Here is a 26840-nt window from a genome sequence, read left to right as displayed (position 1 = left end):
GAAACCCTTCCTTTCCAATCTCATCCCCACCAGATAGAGACGGCAGGCGTCTGGATGCAATTGGTAAATGTGTGTCAACAATGGCAGCAACCACTGTCCGGGCTGCCAACTCATTGGCCATACTGGGCAGATATGACCGGCAAATGTGGTCTGACATCTCACCATATGTCAACATTCTTCCAGAGCCCTCCAAGTCAGAGGCTTTGAAAATTCTGCAGGAAGATGAAAGGATCTCTGCGGAAATGATTGACTCTGCAGTTGATGTAGCTTCAACTGGATTCAGGCAGTTGGCAGAAGCTGCTGTCTTGCGCAGGCAAGGCTGGCTAAGAGCAACTTCGTTCCGCCCGGAGGTTCAAGCTAAGGTGTTAGACATGCCTTACGACGGAGAGTTTTTGTTTGGCCCGCATATTGAGGAAGCCCTGCAGACATTCAAAAAGGACACAGAGAAAGCTAGATCCCTGGGCACCTTACAATTTCGAAAGCCGCCCTTTCGAGGTGCGAGAGGACGTGTATCGTCCTTAACTAAAGGAGGTTATAGTCAGCAGTCCTCCTACAGACAAGGGAATCAACTATACCAAGACCAGCGTTACCAGTCCTACGGCCAGCGCAACACTAATTATTCCCAATACAAAAGAAAGCCTGCCTACCGTGGAAAGGGTAAAAGACAATGAGTGTCATCACCTGCCACCGCTACTGCCGCAGTCTCACATAAAAATTGGAGGAAAAATCTCAAATTTCTACTCCAAATGGTCCTCAATAACATCGGACAGGTGGGTCCTGGACTTTGTGGCCAAGGGCCATGCCCTCGAATTCGCAAGGTTTCCTCCAAACGTTCCCCCAAGGGGCCCACCTCCAGCTCATCTCAAGGAGTTGTTTTCCCAGATCAATTTGATGTTAAAGAAAGGAGCAATCGAAAAGGTTCCTTGGACTCAAAGAGGAGCAGGAGTCTACTCCAGATTCTTTCTGATAAAGAAGAAGACTGGAGAATGGCGTCCAATTCTGGATCTCCGTGCTCTAAACAAGTATTTGAAAAAGCTGACGTTCCGGATGCTGTCACTCCAAGAAATACTACATCTTTCGGCGGGAGAATACATGGCCACCTTGGATCTCCAAGATGCATATTTCCACATCCCCATTTTGCCTCGGCACAGGACAGGAAACTCCTATGATTCAGAGTGGCTGGCAGGGATTATCAGTTCAAGGTCCTTCCCTTTGGGCTACGCTCGGCACCCAGGGTGTTCACAAAGGCCCTGGCCCCAGTAGCAGCACACCTCAGACTGTCCGACTTGGGGGACATACAAATATTTCCATACTTAGACAACAGCCTTATCAAGGACAGTTCTTACACAAACGCAGGCAACCATATCCAGCGGTGTCTGTGTCTCTTCCAGTCACTGGGTCTCTCCGTCAATTTCAACAAGTCACAACTAGAACCATCCCAAAGACAAGCTTTCTTGGGAGCAACCCTAGACACAAAGCTTGTCCCAAGTTTTCGTGTCAGACGAGAGGCAAGACAGGATACAGGACATGGCTCGGAGTTTACTCTCAAGAAAGTCAGTTTCAGTCCGACTATTCAAGTCTTTTCTGGGGATGGTCTCTTCTGCATTCCTTTGATACTGAATTGCCGTCTCAGGATGAGGCCTCTTCAAGAAGAACTCAGCCTGCAATGACTGCAGGTCTCCGGCTCATTCAAGGACCTCATCCGGATCACCCCTCGCATCCGAGGTGCTCTTCTCTGGTGGATTCAGAGAAAGAATTTACAACAAGGTTGCGCGTTCCTCCAAGACGCACCAAACTTTACAATCACCACGGACGCATCCCTTGAAGGTTGGGTAGCACATCTTCAAGGGCCGACTATCAGCGGGAAATGGACTCCTCAACAGAAACTATGGCACATCAATCTGTTGGAGCTGAGAGCCATCTTCTTAGCCCTCAAGTCCTTTCGTGCAATCATTTAAGGGGCCACAGTATTGGTTCGCACAGACAATACTACAAGCATGCACTATTTGAACAAGCAGGGAGGAACAAGATTGGCTCTTCTGTTTCAGGAAGCCCAAGAAATCTGGGCATGGGCAGTGCGACACAGAATCAATCTTCTGGTGGTCCATGTACCGGAAACGGCGAACATTCTTGCGGACACTCTAAGCAGGACAAAGGTGTCCACCCACGAATGGGAACTTCAACCAACCAACGGTGGATCGGATATTTCAGCAGTGGGGTCATCCAGATCTAGACCTTTTTGCGACCAAGGAGAACAGCAAATGCTGGTTCTTTGCAAGCTGGCATCCCCACAAAGACTCGCAGGCGTTTTTGATCAACTGGTATCAAATATATGCTTACGCCTTTCCTCCAATACCGTTTGTTCCCAGGGTTCTTCGGAAGATGAAGAAAGAACTGTGTCGCCTGATTCCTATTGCCCTCAGACAGCCTCGCCAATACTGGTTCACCGAGCTCCTTCTCCTATCGGAGTGTGAACCAACTCAGTTTTTCAACCGATTCCGGACCTCCTCTCCATCCAGGTTGGTCAGATTTACCACCCAGACCCGACATCTCTGAAATTAGCAGCTTGGCGCCTGAGTACCTTGAATTCGCCCACCTGAATATCCCTGCAGATTGCAAGGAGGTGCTAGCCAAAGCTAGAACACCTGCTACAATAAAAACATACAGACCTAAATGGAAGAGATTCTGTATCTGGTGTCATTCAGCTGGAATTCATCCTTTTCAAGCTAAGCCAGAGCAGATATTACCTTTTTTCTTACATCTGGCAAAATCGGGATTATCTCACGCAACTCTAAAGGTTTTCCTAGCAGCCATTTCAAGGTACCGCCAGGATGGGTCTACTTCACACTATTCTTCAAGAATAATACAACAATTCTTCAAGGGACTTTTCAGAATGTTCCCTCCTGTTCGTCGTCCACCGCCATCGTGGCATCTCAATGTAGTGTTAGCGCAGCTCATGCGCCATCCTTTTGAACCAATTCACAGAGTGGATTTGAAATTTCTTGCATGGAAGGTCTCACTTTTGTTTGCTTTAATTTCATCTAGAAGAGTCAGTGATGTCCAGGCTTTCACGGTCCATCCACCTTTCTTGCAGTTCACGTCTGATTCTGTAGTGCTCCGCACAAACCCAAAGTTCATGCCTAAAGTGCCTTCGGACTTTCACCTGAATGAGCCAGTCATCTTAAAGACATTCTTTCCTAACCCGCAATCCCCTGCGGAAAGGGCATTGCATACACTAGACATCAAGAGGTGTTAAGTTTTACTTACAAAGGACTTCTACAATATGCAAATCTGATCAATTGTTTGTTGCCTCTGGAAAAATTTGTCAAGGTCATGCAGTGTCAAAACCAACAATACCAAGATGGATCTCTGCAGCTATTGACTTTTGTCATACACAAGCAGGAAGACCTTTGCAGATAACACCAAGGGCTCACTCTACGAGAGCCATGTCTTCCTCGACTGCTTCTTTCGCTGGAGTTCCTCTTCAGCACATCTGCAGAGCGGCAACCTGGGCCAGCAGGCATACTTTCACCAAACACTATTGTTTGGATGCAGCCAGCGAGACTGATGCTTCTGTGGGTCAAGCAGTTCTGCGTAATCTTTTTAAATAAGGTGAGCCTCTGTTTCCCCTCCTCCTTTTTACTGCTTTTCAGACGCTTGTTCATGCTTATTACTATGTTCATGCTTACGTAACTGCATTTTTTCATGCTTTTAGAAACGTGACATTTCTATTATATGATTATGTATTTTTCATATATACAGGCTTATGCTACTAACCGCGTCTTCCAAGCACGGATATATACATCTATCTACTCTGATTCAGGCATGTGAATCTATGAAAGAGCCCAATACTGGAGAAGAACAATAGTTACTTACCTGTAATCTGTGGTTCTTCAGTATTGGTGTCTTCATAGATTTACATGCAACCCGTCCACCTCCCCGCAGAGGCTCTTAGGTTACTTTGGTTTACAACATATCTCCTGTGCGAGAAAATCTGAGAGCCTGAGCCTCTGAGGAGAACCTTCTGGTGGGTGCTCACGCCTGATTGGCTGTAGTTTGGGCTGTACAAAATGACTAGGATAGTCATGAGTGTGGAAGTTTTTTCTCCTGTAGCTTGTGCTACCTTACTTCCTGGTTGGTTACTACCAAGTTTTTCTATGTTATTATGGCATATTATTGCTTTTTCATGTACCGTGGGACTCCCACTCCGACAATGGGGAATGATTCAGGCATGTGAATCTATGAAAGACACCAATACTGGAGAACCACAGTAAGTAACTGATGTTCTTCTCTGTTGTTCGGATAAATGCAAATTTATACAGACTAATGGGTTCTTTTGTTTCCCTGTCACTCCCTGTTGTGGTGGGTAAATGTAGTCTGGGATAGTAGTTTTCACCTAATGTTTGTCTTAGGTCTTTAGGGAAAAGAAGTCCATCATTACTGGGAGAGACTGGAGTCTCTTTATCATTGTATAGCATGTTGCAAGGCCACTGGTTTCTTTGATCCTGCCAGCGGGGGGCCCCCATTTTAATCCCCACCTTCCATGGTATGCAAGTCTTATGGAGGCTTGGGTTTAAGAGATATAACATGAGGCTTTCCTAGAGAATGCTACCTATCAGCTCTCAGCACACTGCAGTCTTTGGATTACCACACTAGCACTGCACGTCTGTAAACAGCATCTTGAATATACTGTGGCCAGGTTCACCCACCTCACGTCAGGGTATTTCTTTGCAAGGTTCATTACTCAATGCAGTATGGGAGGCCCAAATGACACCAACCTGGCCGTAATCAGTAAGACCCTGTTGCTGCTTCTTCAGTCATTTCCAATATCTTCCTGTTCACCCGTGTGTTGGTGTTCTTCAGCTTTTTGTTACTGCTCGCTTTTTCTATTCCTGATATAGGACCATGTAGCGAAACCGCATATTTCTTACATTGTCCTATTTTCCAGCTTTGAACTTTTGCACATATTTGCATGCACAACAATGTTGAATTAGTTTCTCCAAAACTACCTTGTTTACACATCTAGCTTTTCACAACATTATCACAATGCCTCGAACATCATGTACTAGGCCACTATGTACAAATGTTGTCTACCTTCATCCACAGGGCGACTTGGCTATCTACATACCTGTAACATTGCTAATCCACATGTACATCGCAAAGCTGCTTTCTATTCTAAATAATGAGCATCCCAATAGATTAGTAGAGGAGGCATTTCAGCTGACACCGAGGGTTCCTGCATGCTGAGACTTAACCACGCAGTGGTCTGACATCTCCATGAGGGGGTGTCCAGTTTGTGAACAAGACAGGCTCCTACATTCCCTCTCCCCAGGAAATGGGGTTGGCTCTTTCCTTGGGAGGGGGTGGGGGGCTGGGGCGGACTCTTGGCTACACACTTACACACACTCTAGGCACACACAGAGCAGTGTTTTCATAGTAGGAGTACGCCCAATTACTGCATTGTTTAAATGCCTTCATACATAACACTGTTATGGCACCATGATAGAACTGTATCTACTATTTGCGCTTTTGGTGCTTGTAATCACTTATCTGCTTCTGTCTACTGATTTTCGCTGCACATGTAATCTGTGCAAGAATAACGTTGGTTCAATAAATATATTGAAAACATATTGAAAACATCCCACTGTGTATTCTGTATATTTCTCTGAGCATAGGTAAGTACGAGTGACTGAGCGAAAGGTTCTGATCTGTTTCCACGATCCCTGAGGGGTCAGGGTTGTCCTGTTCAGTGGTTGCCAGAAACAATTCGCTCCCTGGTAAGGTTAGGTGGTCTTACGGTGGCATTGTGAGCTAGCTGGTCTCTAGGCCAACATATCCTGCAAGGGTGTCCGGAATCAGTCTAGGCCACAAGCCACTAGAGTATGTTATCCAAACAAACGCACAGATGCTGTGGATTAGTAGGAACTACATGACACGCCTGCACTCTGCCCCTGGCGAACAAGTTCCAGGCCGTGCATCAGGCACCTTTGGAAGGTGACAAACTGAAAATCCAGACCCAGGTCATGTCCCTCTTTCGATTATCACTGGTGGTCCATGATGGCACAGACCCTAGAAATGCATGCCCTCTGGCCCTCTTTGCCAAGCTCTTTTTGTGTGGTTCTCCTGACCTTCTTGCTTGGCAGGTATCTTGACGATACAGCTGGAGGGTGCCCGCACATTTTTCAGCCACAGCCATCTCCCGGCCCCAGTGACAGTTTCTGCTCATCACTGACCAGAATTTCTAAAGATTAATTGCCAAGCAGGCTGGAGCTCAGAACCATGCTGCCATCATGCTGCACGTTCATCCAACTCAGCAAACAACCTGCATTGCCCACCCGCCCCCAGTGAATCCGTTTTTAGCAGCGCTGACTTTGATCACAGGTCCTTCAGTGACTCTGACTGGTGGTCCGGTGGAGACGGGTTGTGCCTCAGAGGTGATGGCAACTAACTCACGGCTATCACATTAAACCATAATCAAGTAACCTCAAGATTTGGTTTAATTTTACCAGTACTAAACAGCCAAATAAACATCCCTAGAAACCATGCTCATCAGTTCCTTGAAGCATTAATAAAGAAATAAAAAAAGACTACTGATCGTCTCTCTGGTATCTTCCCTGGAAGGAAACTCCTGTCTGATCACCACCTGCTCAAACTTGATCCCATGTGGCCACAGACTGAGCTTCACCTCGCGAGACACCAGACGCATTCTTGTTGGCATTAACCTTTATAATTCTAGTTATAATACAAGCAAATAAAGACAATTGGCTTCTTTCATCCAGGCGTATCCACCATTGTAGCTTTCAGAGGTAAGCTGTGCACTCAGTTCGGTGCTGCCACAATGAATGATATTTTCTGATTCTTTAGGTGCTCCGTCACCTCAACATAATGACCAGTGATCACTAAGCAAAACCCTGTTACCTTGCCATATACAGCCTGTATTGAAGGACATTTTCAATAAATGGCTGATGAGTATGTGTTCTAGTCAAGTCCTTTTCCATGATGCTCCAAAATAGCTCCTATATCATGCTACCTTTCTTTAGTGTCGCCTTGTAGTGCATGGGTGACCTGCTCCAGGACTATGTTCTTCCACAATATGGCTCACCACATCTCTTTATTGGCTGTCAATAGTTGTGAGCTTGAGCTGCTTTTAGGCAATTTTAATTGGAATGTGTTGTTGTCTACCCCGCTGAGTGCTATGTTAATGCGAATCCGTGTTGAGATTAGTTGCAGTTTAGCCTACACTGCCCACTCACCTTCAGAAAATCCCATAATTAAGTGCAACACCCATGTTTATGTAGCATAGTGCCTAATTGAACACAGTTATAATGTTTGTTTTGATCTGTTGCTTTCACACTCAGAAAAGTACAACAATATTTACTTATAATTTTGAATCGAGCGTCTCTGTTTCTTTCCCTTGCTTTGATTTCTCCATTATGCTTGTCTTTAAAGGTACTCTTGATATATTGTGCTGAATTCTAACCAAGAGTTGACATGCATTGAAAGATCTCTCTAACTTTGCTTTTTCTACAATGTTAGCTCCTTCTCAGTGTTCCATTTCCATTAAGGTATCTGCAGGGGCATATTCAGAGAATAAGATGAAAAAGATTACTACACCTATTTAGAAGATTTCAACCATTTTCCTACTGATTGTCAATAACCAGCGTGCTTGATAAATGTGCGGCTTTGTTTGGGATATGTTGAACTTCATAATATCACACTCTTCTAGATTTGCTGCTAATAAAGAGTGCTTCTGATGGGTGCAATGCATAGAGACTACTTAAGGGTGAAATGTGGGGCTTAGGTTATTATTCTTTCTTATAACAATGAAATGGAACCTGCTATATTGAGAGGATCTTATTTTTTCAATTATTTCTTTTTTTTGTAGCGGATGCAGATGCGTTTAAACTTCTCTGGGGGATGAAAATGAAAAGGAGACAAAAAAAGCCAACCCTTCCAGATACTGTGACGGAACTAGTCACTGAGGATGGGGGCAAAGTGTACATAGTTGGCACGGCCCACTTTAGTGACAGCAGCAAGAGAGATGTAGTGAAGGTATTGACAGAGCTACACAAACGCATTTTATATTTAATGTTTATTTTTTAAAGTGGCAGTACCAAACCAAACCTGAGCTGATTGCTAATTCATTTTCTGAAAAGAAAATAGTAGAATACCTTTTTGTAAGTAATGGAAAAGGTGATTAATTACTCCATTCTCCTGCTGCGGAACGTTCCAGAGATCCACATGCTTTGGCTACTCTTTGTTACCAGGAAAGTATGCATTTTTAAGCATGTATTTTTTGATTGTATCTTTAGTAAAACATATTATTACAGCTTAACTGTCCTTGCCCCCTCCATTTAATTACTCGTCCATTATCCACATTATAACATAATAAACAATGTATAAAGTTACAGGGACACAATATATAAAATATTGAGACATGAGCCTTAAGGAAATAATGGCCCAGCTTTAGATTATACTTCGAACAGTACTGTCTATTCTACACTGTGTTTGAGTTGGAAATTCCAACCATTCTTCCAGTAAGTCAATACACTACAAGTCTTCTGTTGAAGTCATAAACTACCTGCAGACCAAGGTATTGTGTTCTAGTATAGCTGCAGCAGATCTCTCCCATACTCTGGCAAAAATAAGGCAGTTCTCTTGTGCTATTGGGGAAAAATTGCACTACAAAAAGTGTGTGTGGAACATGCATCTGAGGCCGTTGGTGCAGTACCTTCTGAGCCTTTACCAGATCTGGTTGCTGGCAGAGGATCACAACATAGTGGTGTGGCTGATGGTGGTGGAAGGAGCAGTTTAGTTTGGCATATGAAGCAGGAAAGCCTAGTTCTGAGATGGTGAGTTCTTGAGTCTCCTGGTAGGTTGCAAGACCTTCTGAAGTGTCAATGTGATTTCAAGAGCTGAGGGCAGCTGTTGGGTATGGTATATACTTGAAAATAGACAGCAAGAGGTCCTTCTGCCTCTTTGTGGTGCTGTTGCTACGTAAGATGTCACAAATTTGGGTAAGGTATGTATCTACAGTTAAGCTACCAATTGGGCATCGGTGGTGGCCATTGTGGGGTCAGCAAGTCGGAGAAAACTTGAAAGACAGTTCACTTGAGCATATGTTGCCGACCAATGGTGGCACATGCTCTCTCAGCAGGACTTAAAGTACACAGCCTTGTATGTGATTATTCATGCATGAGAAAATACATCAAATACATACACCAATAAATTATATTAAAAAAGGTTTAGGAGCATCTTTTAAATGTACTTATTTAATGTAAGTGCTTGTGTAGTGATGCACTCTTGAGGGATCTACATCCATTCTAAACCTTTTGCTGTCCTAAAAGGACCGCACTGGACTGTGATAATCCACCCCCTGCCCCACTGGTTGCCAAGAGGAGCTTTGATCTGATTTGGTTGTGCCTTGCCAACAGTGAAACCTCCATTGTTTGAGGCTGTGTGCTGTACATCTGAAAACCTGGGTGATGAATCCTCTTTCATTCTCTCTGTCCATGCCTGTCAAAGTTTACCAAAAGGACATGGACATCTTTTGGTATGCTTCTTGCTTCGCTGAGGTATAGATTATAGCATCTAACCACAGCTAGTTAAAAATAAGGTTGTCATGGTTCTTCCTTGTCATCCGTGTATATATAAGAATAGCAATGGCGTTGTCCACAAATACAAGAACAGGGACTGCAAGCAGTTTTTTAACTCAGAGACGCTATTTTCCTCATTATCACATATGAGAGCACCTTCAATATGTCTGCTGTACAAAAAAACTTTTTGTTGGATTTAATAGACCAAACTTTTGCTCCATATAATACAAATGTAGCCATATATGACACACATGACCCCTGAGTTGCCTCTTAGTTCTTTAACAGCATTGTCATCAGGGTTGGGGCAGGTATATTCCTTTTAATAAATGCTTAATTAAAGCATGAAGTGGTAGCCCCCTGTACTTTGTAATCAGATTTTACACTAAAGTGGCCAAAAATTTCCTACTGACAGTATTTCTGATAAAATTATGTAGTGTATAAACAATGTTTGGAAATCAAATTTCTGCAAATATGTGTCATTTGCACATCACCAAGTAAAGTGTTTTGGCTTGTTTTGCTACTATTTAAATCTTTTTTGCATCACACTTCTTATTTACAAAAAAAATGTGCTTTCATAATTCCGGATAGATATTGAAAAATGTGTACTACCCAGTTACAGGCATACTTTTTTTTAAAACTTTATTTTTCAGCAAAGATGAACAACATATTCCCCCCCAAAATTGGCATTGGTAGAAAGAAAATACATGTGTACACAGTTCATTGCCCCAATACGGCCCCAGCAGGTGCAGATATCATAACAATTAGAGGAGTCAAATCTTCGGGATGCAAAGTAAATCATAAAACTGACAGTATGGAACATTGTGCATAGCCAGCAGGGCATTACCCCAACACCAATTCTCCCTCCCCACCTCCAGCATCCTCACCCTCAGACCCCGACTCCCCAGAGGAGAACAATTCAGCACTAGTTGCATCCGAATCGCTGCTGACTAACCCCACAGCGCACATCATACGCCAGGCAAGTAAGTCCTCCTGCAGCCGCTCATCCTTACGTGTACGCTGCATGTGCGTCTCCTCAGCCAATGTCCCTTCCCCAACATCCCGAAGCCATAATCACATGACAGGGGCCCTATGTCCCATCCAAGTGATAGCCATTCGTCGCCTAGCCAACACCAAGAGTAGCTGCAACATTTTGTAGGATAAGTTCCTCTTTTTGGGTTTGGTAACCAGGGCCAGTAAACCGTGAAGCGGGGGTCAGGGTAATTTGAAGGCTCGTGAACTTTCGGATGTGGTCCACCACCGACTTCCAGAAGTCTCCGACCAGCGGGCACTCCCAGGCCAGATGGAGAAATCCGGCTCTGACCGTACCACATCTAGGACAGGCATCCGTTTTATCTGCGGCGATGCAGTGTAAAGCGACTGGAGTCATGAAGTGCGATGCACAAAATTAAAATGAATCAGTTTGAATCGTGCATTTCATGACACCTTCCGGGTAAGGGTCCCTATTCCTTTACGTTGTGCCGGGCGACCCCCAGATCCGCTTCCCATGCCGCCCAACACGGGGATATCGGAGGGGCCGAGTCACACCTCATAGCCGTATATAACAGCGTTATTAGTCGTCGTCCCCCACCACAGGACAAAAGGATATTCAGAGTATGGGACACCTGGGGCGCCTCCGGATACTGTGGCCAGGTCGCCCTCGCCATTTCCTGAAGGCCTCTGTAATGGAGATACTGTCCCCCAGTGAGTCCAAAGGCCTCCGTAGCCCTCTCTAGGGTCACGAAAGAGTCGTCCGGATATAGGTCTGCCAGAGTCTCACAACCGCCCTCACGCCATTCCCGGAACGACATGTGTTCCTCCATCAACGTCACCGGTGCCAATATCCACACCGGTAGCTCCCTATGAAAGGGGGCCCGCCTCAACACCCTCTCCACAAGCCGCTGCCAGATTCCCGCAGTGTGTCGAACTACATACAGCAGGGATTTGTCCGCTCCCCTGCCCCTCATCAGAGCCACCTGTAGCGTCCTCTCATCCGCTCTACCCGATAGGAGTTGTAACTCCCAGTTGTCTGTACCCGCGAACCACCGTGTGGCTGGCAGAAGTTGGGTCACATAATAGTATAAGTCGAACCTCTGGCCTCTAGACCCCCCTCTTCCCAGCGTCTGACCACTGTGCGCAATGCAACCCTACTGAACCTGCCCGCCCAAAGCAAGGAGATGAGCAGCGTATTAAGCTTGTTGAATATACGAGGGGGGAGCGGACACAGGGAGTTCTGCAGGACGTATAACACCCTCGGCAACATCACCATCTTTGAGACGGCTAGTCTCCCCATGAGGGAGAGTGGGAGCGTATTCCAAAAGGACACGGACTGCTGTAGGGAACTGAGCACTCGTTCGGCGTTTCTGGCCAGCAACTGCTCATCGGACACGGCCACTTGGATTCCCAGGTATTGGAAAGCCTCCAGTTCCCACCTCAGCCCCAGGTGCAGGAAATCCACTCTGGGGTCCTCGCCACAGCCTGCCAGGGGAAAGATCAGGGACTTCTCAGGATTAAGGCGCAGCCCAGAGGCTGCACCAAAACGATCTAAGTGCTGCAGCAGGAGCGGCAGCGATTCCCGGGGGGAGGTCCGGTAGAACAACGCGATATCGGCGTACAGAGAGATCAAGTACACAGTGTCCCCCACTTGTATCCCCTAGGGGACCATCTCCGCTCGGAGTGACACCGCCAGGGGCTCAATCGCCAGGGCCCTGCCCAGTTGCCACTCTTCCGATTGGGCCGCCCGAGTCTGACCCAGGCTGTAGGCGCGCTGTATAGGATTCGGATCCAGGCGCAGAAGAGGGGCCCCACCCCAGCCAGCTGAAGCACCTCCAAGAGATACCCCCAGCTGACAGTCTCGAAAGCTTTAGCCAGGTCTATCGACACCAGGACCTGGGGATCCTCCCTATCACGCACCTCATGGAGGACATGGTTTAGGTGTCGAAGGTTCATGGCGGTGTTGCGGCCAGGGATGAACCCACACTGGTCTTGATGGACTACGTGCGCCATATGCAGCGCCAGCCGGGTGGCTAAAATCCTAGTAAGGATTTTCACATCAGTGTTGATTAGAGTGATAGGCCGGTACGCCGCGGGATCACAGCTATCCCCTCCCCGTTTCAGAAGCATGCAAACCTCACCCTGGTGCATGGTGGGTGGGAGCGTGCCACGCTCTAGCGCCTCATGGTAAACCTGCAGGAGACTGGGGCAAGAGTATCCGCAAACGCCTGATTAGATTCCGGTCGGAAACCGTCTCCACCCAGAGCCTTGGCCATTGGCAAGGCGGCCAGTGCCACTCTGACCTCCTGAAGCGACAAGACGGCGTCTAGTTCCTCCGCATCCTCCCCTGAGGGGGTCTGGAGGGTCAGACCCCGAAGGTATAGCTGATATGATGCCTCCGTCACCAATGGGTCTGCGGTATATACTGCCTGCAGATGAGTGCGGAGAACCGCGAGGAGGTCCGACTCTGAGTGCACCATGTCCCCAGCGGGGTTTTTCAACGCCACTATCCGTGCTGGAGCAGACTCCCTCCGAAGAATCCAGGCTAGCAGGTGGCCCGACTTGTCCCCTTCCCGGTGGAGACGCTGGCGATATTGGCTGAGGGTAAACTTATCCAGCCGGGTAAGGCTATCAGGAACGCCCTCACAGGCCGTCCGCTCAGAGTCCAGGTCCGAGCCATCCGGTTCCGACAGGGATGGACAGTGGCAGAGGCGATCCTGAGCACACTTGAGATCTCGGAGCAACTGTCTCCGGACCCCATAAGTCAGGCCCATACATGCGCCCGCACAACCGCCTTGAGAGCGTCCCATTTGGTCGCATAAGGCATGTCGCTGTCTCCCCAGTTTAAGTCTAAGTAGTTCTGTAGGGCCGTCTCCACATGTTCCCTACCCACCTGATCTTGCAGGAGGTCCCCCTGGCATCCTCCAAGTCCGTGGGCGGGAGGACTGGTCCACCCATTGTGCCACACACGTCACGGGCGAATGATCAGACAAAAACCGAGCTTGATGCGTGACCGATAAAACCAGGGATGCGTCGAGATTGGCAGCAAGGACTCTATCGAGCCTACTATGTGTGTTGTGTGTCGGAGTGTAACAAGTGTATAGTTTCAGCCCCGGATTACCGAGGCGCCACACATCAACAGCACCCAGGTTATCCATCACCTCCCGGAGACGTGCCGTCATCCGTGGTTTCGTGCCGGTACGGGGAGGGTGCCTGTCCAGCATCGGATCCATCACACAATTAAAGTCCCCAAACAGGGCTCGACAAATCCACTCGCCCGCTCGCATTTGCGAGGGAGAATGGATGAGGACGAGCTATTTTTAGCTCCTACTCGCCCTTTCTGGCGAGTAGGAAACAAACTAACTTTTGTCCTCTGCCTTTGAAAACGGAGCAAAAGTGACAAGATAACAAGATTTAAAAGCATTTTTATTGCTCACAAAGGAACTAAGCAATAAAGATGGCTTTAAATCTTGTTAACTTGTCACTTTTGCTCTGTTTTCAAAGACAGAGGTCAAGTAGGTTGCAGTTGGGTCGAGGGGATTTTCCAAGTTACTAGACCTGCAGGACTAGTACAATTTTTCAGATTTGTCGAGCCCTGCCAAACCAGAGGAGGGGGGCATCTAAATCTGCAGCAATAAGCTCCTGGAGATTGGAGAAGAAGCTTGGGTCGTCCACATTGAGTGCATAGGAATTTAGCAGCAGGAAATCCCTCCCATCTAGCTTCACCCGCAGAAGTATATACCTGCCCTCAATATCCGCCTCAGCGAACTGAACCGCTAGAGGAACCCCGGGTGCCACCCAGATCAGGACTCCCCTAGCATAGGTAGAGAAGGAGGAATGAAACACCTGACCCCTCCACTTCTTCGCCAGCTTAAGAGCTCCCTCATCGTTCAGATGAGTTTCCTGAAAACACGCTATAGAGACTCCATGGCGCCGGAGAAAGGACAGTACCCTGTGTCTCTTAGTGCAGGTGCCCAGTCCACGCACGTTCCAAGTTAAAAATTTGTATCCCATAAGCAAAGACCACGCCCATCCGGGCAGCCAAATCTAGCATCTGCAAGCAGCCTCCCAGGGGCTCAAACAACAGTACACTCGATGCTATAAACAGTTTCTCCCCACAACTCCCTCCAATCTCCCAACCCCCCCAACCACTCAAACTTTGAAGAAATGTAAATGTAAATGTATAGGCATTTATATAGCGCACTACTTACCCGGAGGGTCCCAAGGCGCTTCGACCGCTGCGAAACCCTTCCTGGCTTCCCTGAGAGATGGTCCCTTAATGGGTATCTCCAGGGTGAGACCAGGCATCCCCGGCGGTCTGGTGGGGCCGTTGGTGAGGATGAGGCAAGCTAATGCCAAGAATTGCCGAGTGTGATCGCTGATCAGAGTGGGCACCGAGGCGAGAGAATTCCCCCCCACCTCCCCCACCCACGAGCAGGATGACCGCAACACCAAAACATGCTACCCGCCCTCCCTCTGCCAGTGCCAGTACGTACACAGCCACCCCATTCACCCCACACCACTCACACACTCAACAACAAACAACCACCCCCCCTCCAAGCCCCCTACCGAACCCAGCAAAGGTTAGTTGTACTCTCCCTGGTGCGAAACAGTGCAATTCGGGCCCCGTCCCATCAATCAGCTCCCCCCCGCCCCCCCAACCCCTAACACATCTCTCAATTGGCAAAAATAGTGAAGGTACTCTGAGTCACATAGTCACAAAGTGTCAATCGCTGCCGACAGCAGTTATCAATCAGAAAAGCAAACCAGTTACGGGCCAGTAGGCCAAACATACAGAACAGCCAGGAGTCATATCACCTCAGGATGAAACCGGCAACTCCAACGACTTAGTCCCCCCCTGTTTCCGGGATCACAGGAGCAGTGAAGAGCGTGTCCTGTATCGTGTCCTGCAAAGTATTGGGAACGAGGACCTCCTCATGCTCTGTCAGGTTCGGAGCCCCCAACTCAGATTCATCTGGCAAAGGCTCCAGGAGCATAGCACCGTCCTCGCCCACCATAATCCAAGGTTCCTCCGGGCTAGCCGAACCAGACCGGCGTCTCAGTCTGCTACGGCGTCTCCGTGCCGGCCGTGTTCCCCATGTCTCTCGGGGCCCCCCACTCCCCGGGTGGGAGGTCGTCGCCCCTGATCTCCAGCCACTCCCAGACCTCGCCGGGGATTCAAAGAAGTGCGCCTTCCCTTGCGAGAGTACTTTGAGCTTTGCAAGATACAACAGCATATACTGCAGCTTCATCATGCGCAGCTTTCTTTTCACCCCCAAATAGGACTTCCTCTGCTCCTGGACCTGTTGGGTTTAGTCGGGGTAGATGGACACCCGGCTGTTCACGATGGTGAGATCCGCTGTCTCCCTCGCCGCCCGCAGAATGCTATCGCGATCTTTATAGTTCAGGATTTTGGCGATAAAGGCTCGTGGGGCGCCCCGGGGCGCGGCGGCGGAACCAGAGCACGGTGTGCTCGCTCAATGACAAAGACGTCTGAGAGGCCCTCCGGGCACAGCGATGTTCGGATCCAGGTTTCTAGAAAGCGTTCAGCGTTCCCCGCCTCAAGCCGCTCTGGCACCCTGAGGACCCTTATGTTGCTTCGACGGGCCCTTCCCTCCGCATCCTCAGCCCTCCGCTCCAGGGCCTGCGTCGCAGCTGTGAGGTGCGTGACTGTCTTTTTGAGAGTGGCCACCTCAACCTGCAGCTCCGCAATATTTCCCTCGGCATCAGTGACTTTGTCAGCAACCTTACGAAGGTCAGTGCGCAGCAAGTTGACGTCTATGGAGACAGTCTCGATCTGCCGTTCTAGTGCTGTATGTGAGCCCTGTATGGCTTTCAACAACTCCGCTCGGGAGGGCTCTCCGGGTTCGCCCGCACCCTCTTCCTGGCTTGATTGGCGCGTGATCCGCTGGGAGGGCAGCCGCTGTGTAAAGTATTGGGTGATGGTGTTTGGCTGCGTGGCACGCGACATTCTGTCTTTACGCATGGCCAAGGCCCAGAGCGCTCTGGTCAGCACACCAGCCACTCGGGGTGCCCCGGACCCCCTCAGACCGCAAGTCCCCGGTGCCACCCAGCCAATGATTTCCAGGAGTCCGCAACGTAGGGCGACACGCCAGGTACAAAGCGGCGACACCGCGTGCAATGGGTCAATATCTAGACCTCAGCAGCCGCAGGCCGGTTGAATGGACCCACACTAGACACCAGTCCCCTTCGGTGAGTGGCCCCTAGGGACAAGCAAGTCAGTGCGGGGGGGTCAGGATACGCAACACCACTCACCGCAGCGCCCTCCGGGCCATAAATCCGCTCCCAGCGGGGTGTTTAAAGTCACGGAGCAGCTCCTCTCCCAGGGGTCTCAAGCCCCCCCCCCCCCCCCCCCCCCCCAGCAGCCGGATCGATGAATTTGGGCCGCCCAATGGCCGCCCACCGCCACAAGAGGAACGTCGCCACAACGGGACAGGCCAGCAGACCACGGGCCAGGTCACCTCTGTCGTGCAGAGCCCCAGGCCGTCCGCCGGGCACCAGTAGACCGGGATCGCTAGGGCCGGTAAGGTCTCACCTAAGCCACTGCAGGCGTCACCCAAGGCCTCCACCTCCTACGCGATGCGGCGCCAGCGGGAAAGGCCTTCCGGTGCGGCCACCTCCTCAGGCGCCGGTCGATACAGCTCTCCCGCAGCAGCAACCAGCAGGCTCCAGGCTCCGCCACCGCAGCCGCAGAGGGCAGCAGGCTCCGGCGCGGATAGGAAGGCGCCAAGTTCTCCGGGAGCCAGAGGGGAGCAGGTCCGCCACGCCGTCTTCACCACTGCCTAGGCCTCAGACCCCGACCTCGCGTAGTTAGAGGCCCGGGACTCACCCACATCAGCATCCAGCACGGCTCTCGGCCTAGGCACTCACCGCCGCCACTCGCAGGGGGGGTCACTAGTGGGAGGGGGTCCTCCGACCAACGCCGCAACCGGTTTCGAGCACCAACAGGATAAATAAGCAGGATTTACGGGTTCTCAGGCCGGGAGCTTGCGGAGCTCACGTCCTGCCGGCCATGCTGCTTGGCCACGCCCCCAGTTATAGGCATACTTATAATTTTATTTAAAAAACAGGTATCTTCAGACGGCTCACTTGACAAAAACCCCTAGATGTAGTAAGAGAAACAAAAATAAAATCCATTTTCCAAGGAGCAATTAGTAAAAAGACAAACTAACATTTGACCTCTATCCTTGAACAGATTGCAAAAGTGTCAAGATTTAATTACATCTTTATTGCTCATTGACTTACTGAATGAACAGAACACCTGTACCTTTCCAGCTTAAGTTCACTTGCTAGAATGGACTAGTAGGTTCTAAAAATAGCTCAATCTGATAAAATCTCACTCAAAATTGCGGGTGGGAGAGTAGATTTTTCAAGGCCTACTGTATATTTTCTCTGTTATTGATATGCTGATAATGGCTCTTAATTTTATTTCTCCTGGCTTTTCTTGATCTATTTTGCTCAAAATTACCCAGCCAATTTGTTTTAGATAAAACTGTCCTGTAATGCAATGCAAAAATATATGCTTACACTTATTTTGATGATGCATTGTAAATAGATAGGTGTGCTAGTGTACAGTGCAGTAAATTACAGTGCTGCAAAATGTTCAACCTACCATATCAAGCTATATATGGGTACTATGTCTTAATTATGCACGACACAGTGCTCTTTTATACACAGCCTTCATCATAAATACTTTATTTCGGCATATTTTCGATAAAAGTTTTTGCATTTTAAATATACAAACATTAATACTCACCCAATCGTTGAAACACAATCATGTATGACATAATTAAAATTCTGCAGTTTAAATGGATAGTCAAAATTCCTGAATAAATTCCTTTTGATGCATGGTCCAGGGCCTAGTAAACTAACCAGCTCAGTGCTCTTTGTAATGCATGCAATTTCAGGATTTTTTCAGAAGTAGGTATATTCTTATATTGAAGCTTAGCATTTGATTTCTCTCCACGGACACTTGGTTTGTACTACAGCTGGAGCGCCAACTTGGATCCAGGGACAAAGGATTCGTATGTCAGGTCCAGGCAAGAGCTGGAATACTCCCATATTAAGCTAGACATTTAAGATTTTAAATAAAAACATAACGGTGCAATTAGCCTACTTCCACCCGTTGAGCTCTTTTCCTAATGCCCCACATGTGGCAAAATAAATTGGCAACAGCACAGGCAATCAACAGTCTTGCATCTGATTTTAAAATTTGCATGGCTTTTATATGATTCTGGGTTCCCATTTGTGTGCAAATGGGACTCAGCCAATTTGCCCTGGGAAGAGCATATGACTGACAGACAAACATGACATCCGCCACAAATTCCACTGGAGCTTTACGGGCTGGGCACCGCTGAAAAGTCGTTGTGTCACAATGCCATCTTCCCACTGGATCATTCAAAGGGAGGGTGCCAAACCTGAACTGGATATATGATTTTATATCCGTTGGTGTCTGTATTATTTCAAAATAATACTCCAGGGATCTGACTTGTTTGTGGGCCATACATTCTAGTGTAAGCTTTTCCGGGGATGTACTACTTGGCTCTACTTGCGCTACCCAATCCCAGTATCGTGCTTATACTAATCTTTTTGGGGGAAGCATAGACTGATCGTAGCTATCACAGTTGAGTTTTAAAGAACAATTTAGCACCTCATTAAATAAATAAAGAAAATAAACACTATTTGAAATAGCTTAGTTTGTCAATGTCCGTTCACAAACCATACACCCAATGACTTGCGCTATATCTCTACTACAAATAAGGAAGTTGCAGAACAGTTCTAGAAACCCCTTTAAAAAATTTCAAACATTGCCTTCATCCATGTGCATTTCTAGCGTAAGGTGAAAGCCTTTGATGAGCCAGGCACCAAATCCATCTCCGGCACCTCTGAGCCCTTCCATTGCTCCTCTTCAGCTGGCTGTCCCGAAAACAGAGGCCGAAGAGAATCATAAACTACCAGCCTTACTTTGACAATAAACAAGCAGTGAAATGTCTCTCTAAGCAAGCTAAAATGTCTCAGTAGTTCGCTTGTGGTGAACTACCTTAGCATATCCAGTTAGTTCCATTTACATTTTTCAAAACACTAGTGAGACAAAGCATACAAAATAAACACTGTAAACTAACTACATTTTTGTCTTCTGAACTGCCACTTATAAAAAAAAAAAAATATATATATATATATATATATATATATATATATCAAAAACGAAAAAGATTAAGACTGTCACTAAGCTAAAGAAATTAAATGTTCCTTTGATGCAATATATATATATATATATATATATATATATATATATATATATATAGGAATGTATAAGGGCTTGGCATGCGGTTTTTAATTTAGCTATGCATGTGACAATCTGATTTCAACAGACCAATGCATGGTTAATTATTTCATTCATTACATCATGTGTAATATCGCCTGGGACATCACTGATGTTACACATGCCAATATTATAAATTGCACCGTTATGTTGTACTGTTCTTTGTATTTTTTGTGACTAGATTTAACATTTTAAGTAAATTAAATGTGTTGAGTACATCATTTCGTGTTTTTTTTATATATATATTGATGAGTCGGGGTATATTCTACAGTTAACGGTCTTCTGGGCAAAGATTTGCAGAATATCAAAAATATAACTTCCTACGAATTGAATTATATGAGTTTGTTTCTACCACGACATAACTCAGTGCAGTTAATCTGCAAAAGATACATCCAAACCACAGGACTATGTTCAAATTATGTGCAGTTTCCTTTGAAAAAATATCTTGAGTATTTTATTAAGATAAGATTTATATTCCATATGAGAATTTGTAGTAATAATTTCTTAGGACTTATTAAACTAGCTTCATGTAACTAACAGTTATTCTAGCAATAACATTGGGCAATTGGAAACCTTATCCCAGTGGTCAATTATATGTGCGGTGTGATTGTAGAAGAACCTCCCAGGTAAGGGCATCAAGAATGCAACAACCATGTAGAAACAACACTGATAAGTTTGATTCAATCTTTTTGCGCTGACTTACAGCCCACACAAATGTATTTCTTTTTGGTCTTGTCCTGTAAGGCACATCCCACCAGTGCCTCTTCTATTAAAAAATGCCATGTGTTTAAATCTGAAAACGTTTGTATAAGTTATTTTCTTTACTCCAAACTGCTTCATTATCTTTTATAGTACATACCACGATTTATTCAGTAAAATCTTAGGCTGTCGTCGAAGTGCTTTTTAGGTCTCGCCCTGGAATTCGCATCCGAAGGATGCGTCCAGGGTTGGAGACTTATAGTTATCTGACACGGGGGAATGAGGACAAGAAACTGTCACGAGCTTTTGAAGGCAGATTTGGGTGCGCGAACGCGCACGTTCCGTCCCGCGCCGTGCACATGCGCTCGCATATACACAAACAGCAGACAGACACTCGCTCACACACACACCCTCTCCCCCCCACAGTCACACACACAGACTCCAAGACACACACACACACGCTCACACACATACACAGCCGCCGCACGCGCAGATCATCAACAAGGCGAAGCCACACTCACCGGCTTCCTTGGTGCGGCCGCGGCTCATCTCATCGGCAGCTGCAGGGCCCGGCAGCAGGACTCTTCCTCCCTCCTTCGGCACCGGGGCGCAGGATAGGCTCCTGCCTGCTCTGGTGCTCCAAACAGCCGCGGCTCTTCCATGGGAGGCGGGGTAGGCTCCCGCCCTCCTACTTCCTGTTTCCGGTTGTCCCGCCCGGCCTGCCTGACTTCCTGGTCGCAGGCCGGCGGCGCGAGCCCTTAGTCTATCCATGGTACATTGCGCATTCTGGTATGTATGCGATTCCACGAGCAAATGTAAGAGCAAAAATATGTAAATTATGACATTTATTTGTATGCATAAAAGGTCAAGAGGGAGACGTTGCTAAATTTTGGAAGCAAGATGGAACATTTAATTATATCGAAAGGCGTTTCGTCTTGCATTTTCGCCCTCCAAAATACTACTTGCTTGCAAATTGCTTTACTTTTAAAAGCGTGCGTCGGCGCATGCCCATTAGATATGTTGGAGTCTTTTATTCCTCGACTGATGTGTATCTAGAGCATTCATCCCTCATGAAGGTGTAAAAACTCCAAAAATTGCCAACATGCCTTAGTCGTCAAAGTCGTGTTTTTGTGCAGCTTACATTAGAAAGTGCTATTGTACTGTAACATTTGTGTAGCACTTACTAGCCTTCCGTGGAGTGCTAAAGCCCTTACTGGCACGGAAGGTAAGCTACACCATGTGGGAATGTGGCTGGGAGGGTGCGTTCCTTGTTTTGAGCGTTTGTGGGAAGTAGTTGTAGGTTGTGCAGGATGAGTACCAAAGTGCAGTTATCGAGTTATTAAGGATCGTGTGCTTAACATTGTGATGGAATGGAATGTGAGAGTTAAAAGGGCACCTGTAGATGTGTGGTATGTACGCCGGCAGTTCTGGTTAGCTCTGCATTTCCCCATATGATATATATGTTAGGCAGAGGTCTAAAGAAGGGAAACCAGTTGCATTTTATGATAAATAAGATAATAGATTTACAGAGGAGTACATATTGCATTACAAATGCTATAGGTATCACATTTGCGAAAGCTATAACTATTGGCATTGTAAATGACAAAGCTATTAATTTTGCTATTTTCAAAAACAACACATAAATAAAAACTTTTCCATTTACTTTGCCATTTACAATACCAATAGCTCAAACTTTCCTAATGCGAGACCTATTGCATTGCAAATGCTTGTTTGTTTAATAACAGCTTGCATCTTGAAAAAGTTTTACATTGTTGGTAGCCCAAAAGGACTCCCACCTAGTACTTTTCTGTTTTTACATCAATGCATTTAAAGTGTTTACAAACCATTTGCAGAGATATGAAAATTTGTTTTCCATTTGCGGTTACATCTCTTGTCTGTTTTCCTGTAGACAATCCAGGAGGTACAACCTGATGTTGTGGTGGTTGAGCTTTGTCAGTACCGAGTATCCATGTTAAAGATGGACGAAAAGACTTTACTCAAGGAAGCCAAAGAAATTAACTTTGAAAAACTTCAGCAAGCCATAAAACAGGTATGACGTGTTCAAAGCAACACTCTCTGGACTTGTTGTAATGTGAGGCAAACCACGAACATGCTGTGTTTAATAATCAGTGCATCACATGGTATGCTGTGGGATTTACTGCTACAATAATACTGTGAATCAGATTTGGGGAGAAAGTTACAAACGAACCCTTCCAATGTCTTCATTAGAATATTATTAATGCATCATAAGTACAGAAAAAATAAAATAAAAAACTTTTTTCTTTTTTTCCCCTGCCGCTAAGTGAATTTTTATTGTCAGTAGTTCTTCATAGTATAATTCTATCATGCTCTTTGTTGGTTTGCTAACATAAGATTTAAAATGCCCTGTTTCAGACACATACTCCATTCCCATTTAGATTTTAAAAGTGGACCTATTTTTGCTGAATTTGCCACCTGCACCTATTTGAACTACAAACTTGCTTGTCATTTTCATATACCATTCCTTTGAAAGTGGGTGCAATGTTAAATTTCCATGGTCTGATAGACTTCTAACCACAGATTTCTTTCCTTAGAATATTCTCCAGTCGGCGGACTGGATCTGGAAACTTTGGCGAGCAGTACAGCTGTGTTCCGCATAGGTGTTGTTGTATGGCTCCATGTTGCTTTGTTGGTTCATCTGCACCGGAAGTGACGTTTATGGTGCCTTTATAAGTGCCACCCCATTCGGCTCCTGTGGCATTGTCTACCTAGACACCCACCCCAGTGCACTGATGTCAGTTCTTTTTTTCCTCTCAGTCAGTACAGATCTAAAGAGCTATCCCCAGGCACTTTTTGACCTTTTGTCAAAGATTGTTTCAAGACTTTGTCTCCTGGTGTGAGGATGTCCCCCAATAAGGCATATTTCAAACTGTGTGGTGACTATCACCATCCGATATCTGTGACGGACATGCATTTAGTTTGCATCTGGTGTCTGTAGCGCAATCGCGACTCAGGGATCGCTGCAACATGCATCCAAAGGAGCTGAGGTAGTGGTCCCTCCAGCTCCTCGCCGACTGACAACCCCCCAGCAGCATTCCAGATCTTGGTTGCAAGGAAGGTCCAGAGATTGTTCGTGGAGCCACATCCACTGATTGTCGTCCCATTCAAAGTAATCAGGAAACTCAGTAAGTCCTACCAAATGAAGTCCTAGTCTAAGAGGTCTTCAACTTGACTGCACAAGTCATAGGAGGAGTCGCTGGGGCGTCAGCACTTGGGGCCCAGCTCTGAGGTGGAGCCTGCATTGTCTCTGCACCTTTCTGGGTTTCCATGAGCCGGAGTGCCCATCCAGCTTAAAGAATTTTGAGGCCATTCACCTCCTATTTGGGTGCCCTCTGGTCTGGAAGGGTCCCATAATGTTTTCCCCCAGTGGACCTGCCCTCGGTGCCATTTGGGATTCAGGGATGCACTAACTGATCCAGAACGTCGCCGGACCTCTACCTTCGCTAAATCCCGCTTCAATGTTAACGCCCATTGGTTGTGTCACCCCATCATCATTCCAGACTCTGACACAGAGCGGACTGGCATCATCCGGCACCAACTAGGGGCAAACTCCTCATGTTGGAGCCAGTACCTTATTCTTATGACCAGGATTATGACGAGGATTGAATGGGAACGGTCTGAGGACCCTTATGTTTACTAGCCCTTAAAAGACTTTGAGGACACTTAGTGAGAGGATATGGCAGATGCCCCAGCTCAGTGGACTGGACACCTCAAAAGACACTTGCCTGATCTCTCCCCCCCTACCTTGGTTACGCTATGGTGGTGAGGAGGGCAGCTGAGGTCTTGAACCTTCAATTCCCCTCAGTGGCAGTTGAGTTGAATGGCTTGACAGAGGTGCTTCAACTTGGAGTTACCCATCCAAACCACTTCTCCCTTTCATTTAAGTGATCACCGATTTCCTGCTCGGGGCATGGTCCAATTCCTGCTCAAGGGCTGCTGTGTACAGGACTATTGCCCCCCCCCCCCCACGGCCCCACCCGAGCGAACCTCAGTTTCCTCAACCAGCACCCTAACCCAGAGAGCTTGGTGTTTCAGGCTTCAACCTCCAAAATCAACCCCACACCCCCTTAGCCCCAGTCAGCAGCTGCAGCCTCCAAACTTCTTTAGTTTGCCCTCCAAATGTCAATGGCATCCAATAGGGGCTGGATATGCCATCCCCCTGCACCACTGGAGATTAATAAGAAAAGTCTGTTCGGTTTTGCAGCTCTCCAAAGGGGCTGCTACCTCCCCTTTGTTACCTCTCTTCCATGCCACACACTTACAACAGGCTGACGGAAGACCAGCTCTCCTTATTCTGTCAGGAAGTGACGGCTCTCTTTGATAATGGAGCCGTAGAAAGGGTGCTATTGTCAGAAGTAGGTCATGGTTTCTTTTCCTCTACTTTCTAGTTACAAAGAATGACGGAGGCCTCGGTCCTATACTTGACCTGCGCCTTCTCAATCCCCTCCTTAAGAAGGAGAAATTCAGAATGCTCACGCTTGCTCAAGTACTGCCTGTCCTGTATCCAGGAGACTTGATGGTAGCAGTTGGATTTGCAGGACGCATATTTTCACATCCCCGTCCAGTCTGCCCACAGACGTTACCTGTGGTTCACGATACTCCAAGAGCACTTACAGTTTGTGGTGCTCCTCTTTGGCCTTACCAGTGCCCCTTAGGTGTTAACCAAGGTGATGGTGGTGGTTGCAGCATATCTTTGGAGATCAACGTTGTCAGTTTCCCCATCTCAACGATTAGCTGTTGAAGACAAGCTTGCCCTACGCAGTCTCGTCTTCCACCTCCAGACTTCAGCGCTCATTCTGCACTTGTTGGGGTTCACTATCAATGTGACTCCTTATCAGATGTTCCTTACAGGTGTGCTGAGTAGATCAGGAACTCGCAGGTCTCCATTCCTTCGAGTAGGAAATCATGGCACAGCCCACAACTTCAAGGATGCATGAGAGGTGGAGGTGACTGGATGGTAGAAAATTGCCTTAAACTGAACTCCAATAAAACGGAGCTTCTACTCTTCGGCAGAGACACATCGTTCTGGTCTTCAGAATGGTGGCCCATGGAGCTGGGGATCCCTCCTTCTACAGTCACCAAGGCAAAACATTTCGGAGTCATTATTGACACCTCCTTATCCTTTTCACATCATGCAAAGATGCTCTCCTCGTCAATCTCTTTCACCTTGAAAATCCTAAGGAAAATTCTTCCATTTATCCCACCGGTATTACAGAAAACAGTGGTTACTGTAACAGGAAATTGGTTGGTGCAAACAAATCAGTAGTGACAAAATTGCTGGTACTCCAAAGGTCCGCAGCTCGGCTTCCTAGCCAAATTTTCATCAACCAGACAGGCTCTCAATACCTTGCGCTGGCTGCCTGTGGCGAAGCGAATTAAGTTTAAGGCGCTTTGCATCGCCTACAAGGCTCTGCATAACCTTGGTCCTGTTTACTTGACAGATCGCTTCCAATGGCATATTCCAGCATGTACACTCCAGTCTGCCTCACTGAAGCTCGTGAAAGAACCTAAGTTCCGCCTTCTCAGATGGGGTGGTAAAAGCTTCTTTTGTGTCACATCTAGATGGTGGAATGAGATGCCAATAGAGTTAAAAAACTCCCCAGATCTACTCTCCTTTAGGAAGAAACTTAAAAGCTGGCTTTATACCCAATAACCTCTTGTAAACAACCGGGTGGTTAGTTGGTCTATATGTTGAGCTGCAAGAGCCTAGACGCCCTTGGGTAGTAGCACGCTATATAAATAAACAAATACATCTATACAAAGTTTGTCATATCTGAAATAGAATTCTTTTCCACTACCCGTTTAACAAAATCCATTTAAATGATTACTTGCATGTACCTCAAAAATTTGAAAATGCCCACCAATGTATGGCACCAAACATAATAAAGTACTTAGCAATAAATTCGATCCTAGCTAACATTCTTATGCAAAAGATTATTGGGTTTTTGAAAGACTAGAAACTAAGTGAAACATGAAAATATTTAATCATGCCCTTGGTTTTTCTTTTCTCCACATACCACAGGATCAGTGAAAGCAATCCAAACACACAGTATAGCCTAGAAGTGCAATTTTGTGAGGCAGTAATGCCCATTCATTGACTTAAATAACTAAATGTTTCTGACTAGTAAGTATTTAGACTGCCAGGGACATGAAACTACTCACCTGTGTCTTCT

General features: G+C 46.8%; 1 protein-coding gene across 4 annotated transcripts in view; it reads left to right on the top strand.

Annotated features, from left to right (window-relative positions):
• Window positions 1–26840, top strand: part of TRABD (TraB domain containing) — a 247012-nt gene that overhangs the window by 64218 nt on the left and 155954 nt on the right. For all 4 annotated transcript variants that reach the window (XM_086967441.1, XM_086967446.1, XM_086967442.1 and 1 more), the window contains exons 4-5: window positions 7886–8052; window positions 22538–22678. In XM_086967441.1, the coding sequence (XP_086823567.1) occupies window positions 7886–8052; window positions 22538–22678 (308 nt within the window). The remainder of the gene's footprint in view (window positions 1–7885; window positions 8053–22537; window positions 22679–26840) is intronic.

The sequence above is a fragment of the Lissotriton vulgaris genome, chromosome 1_1 (genome assembly GCF_964263255.1).
Source record: "Lissotriton vulgaris chromosome 1_1, aLisVul1.2, whole genome shotgun sequence".
NCBI lineage: Eukaryota > Metazoa > Chordata > Amphibia > Caudata > Salamandridae > Lissotriton > Lissotriton vulgaris.
This window is presented reverse-complemented; position numbering and strand designations above follow the sequence as displayed.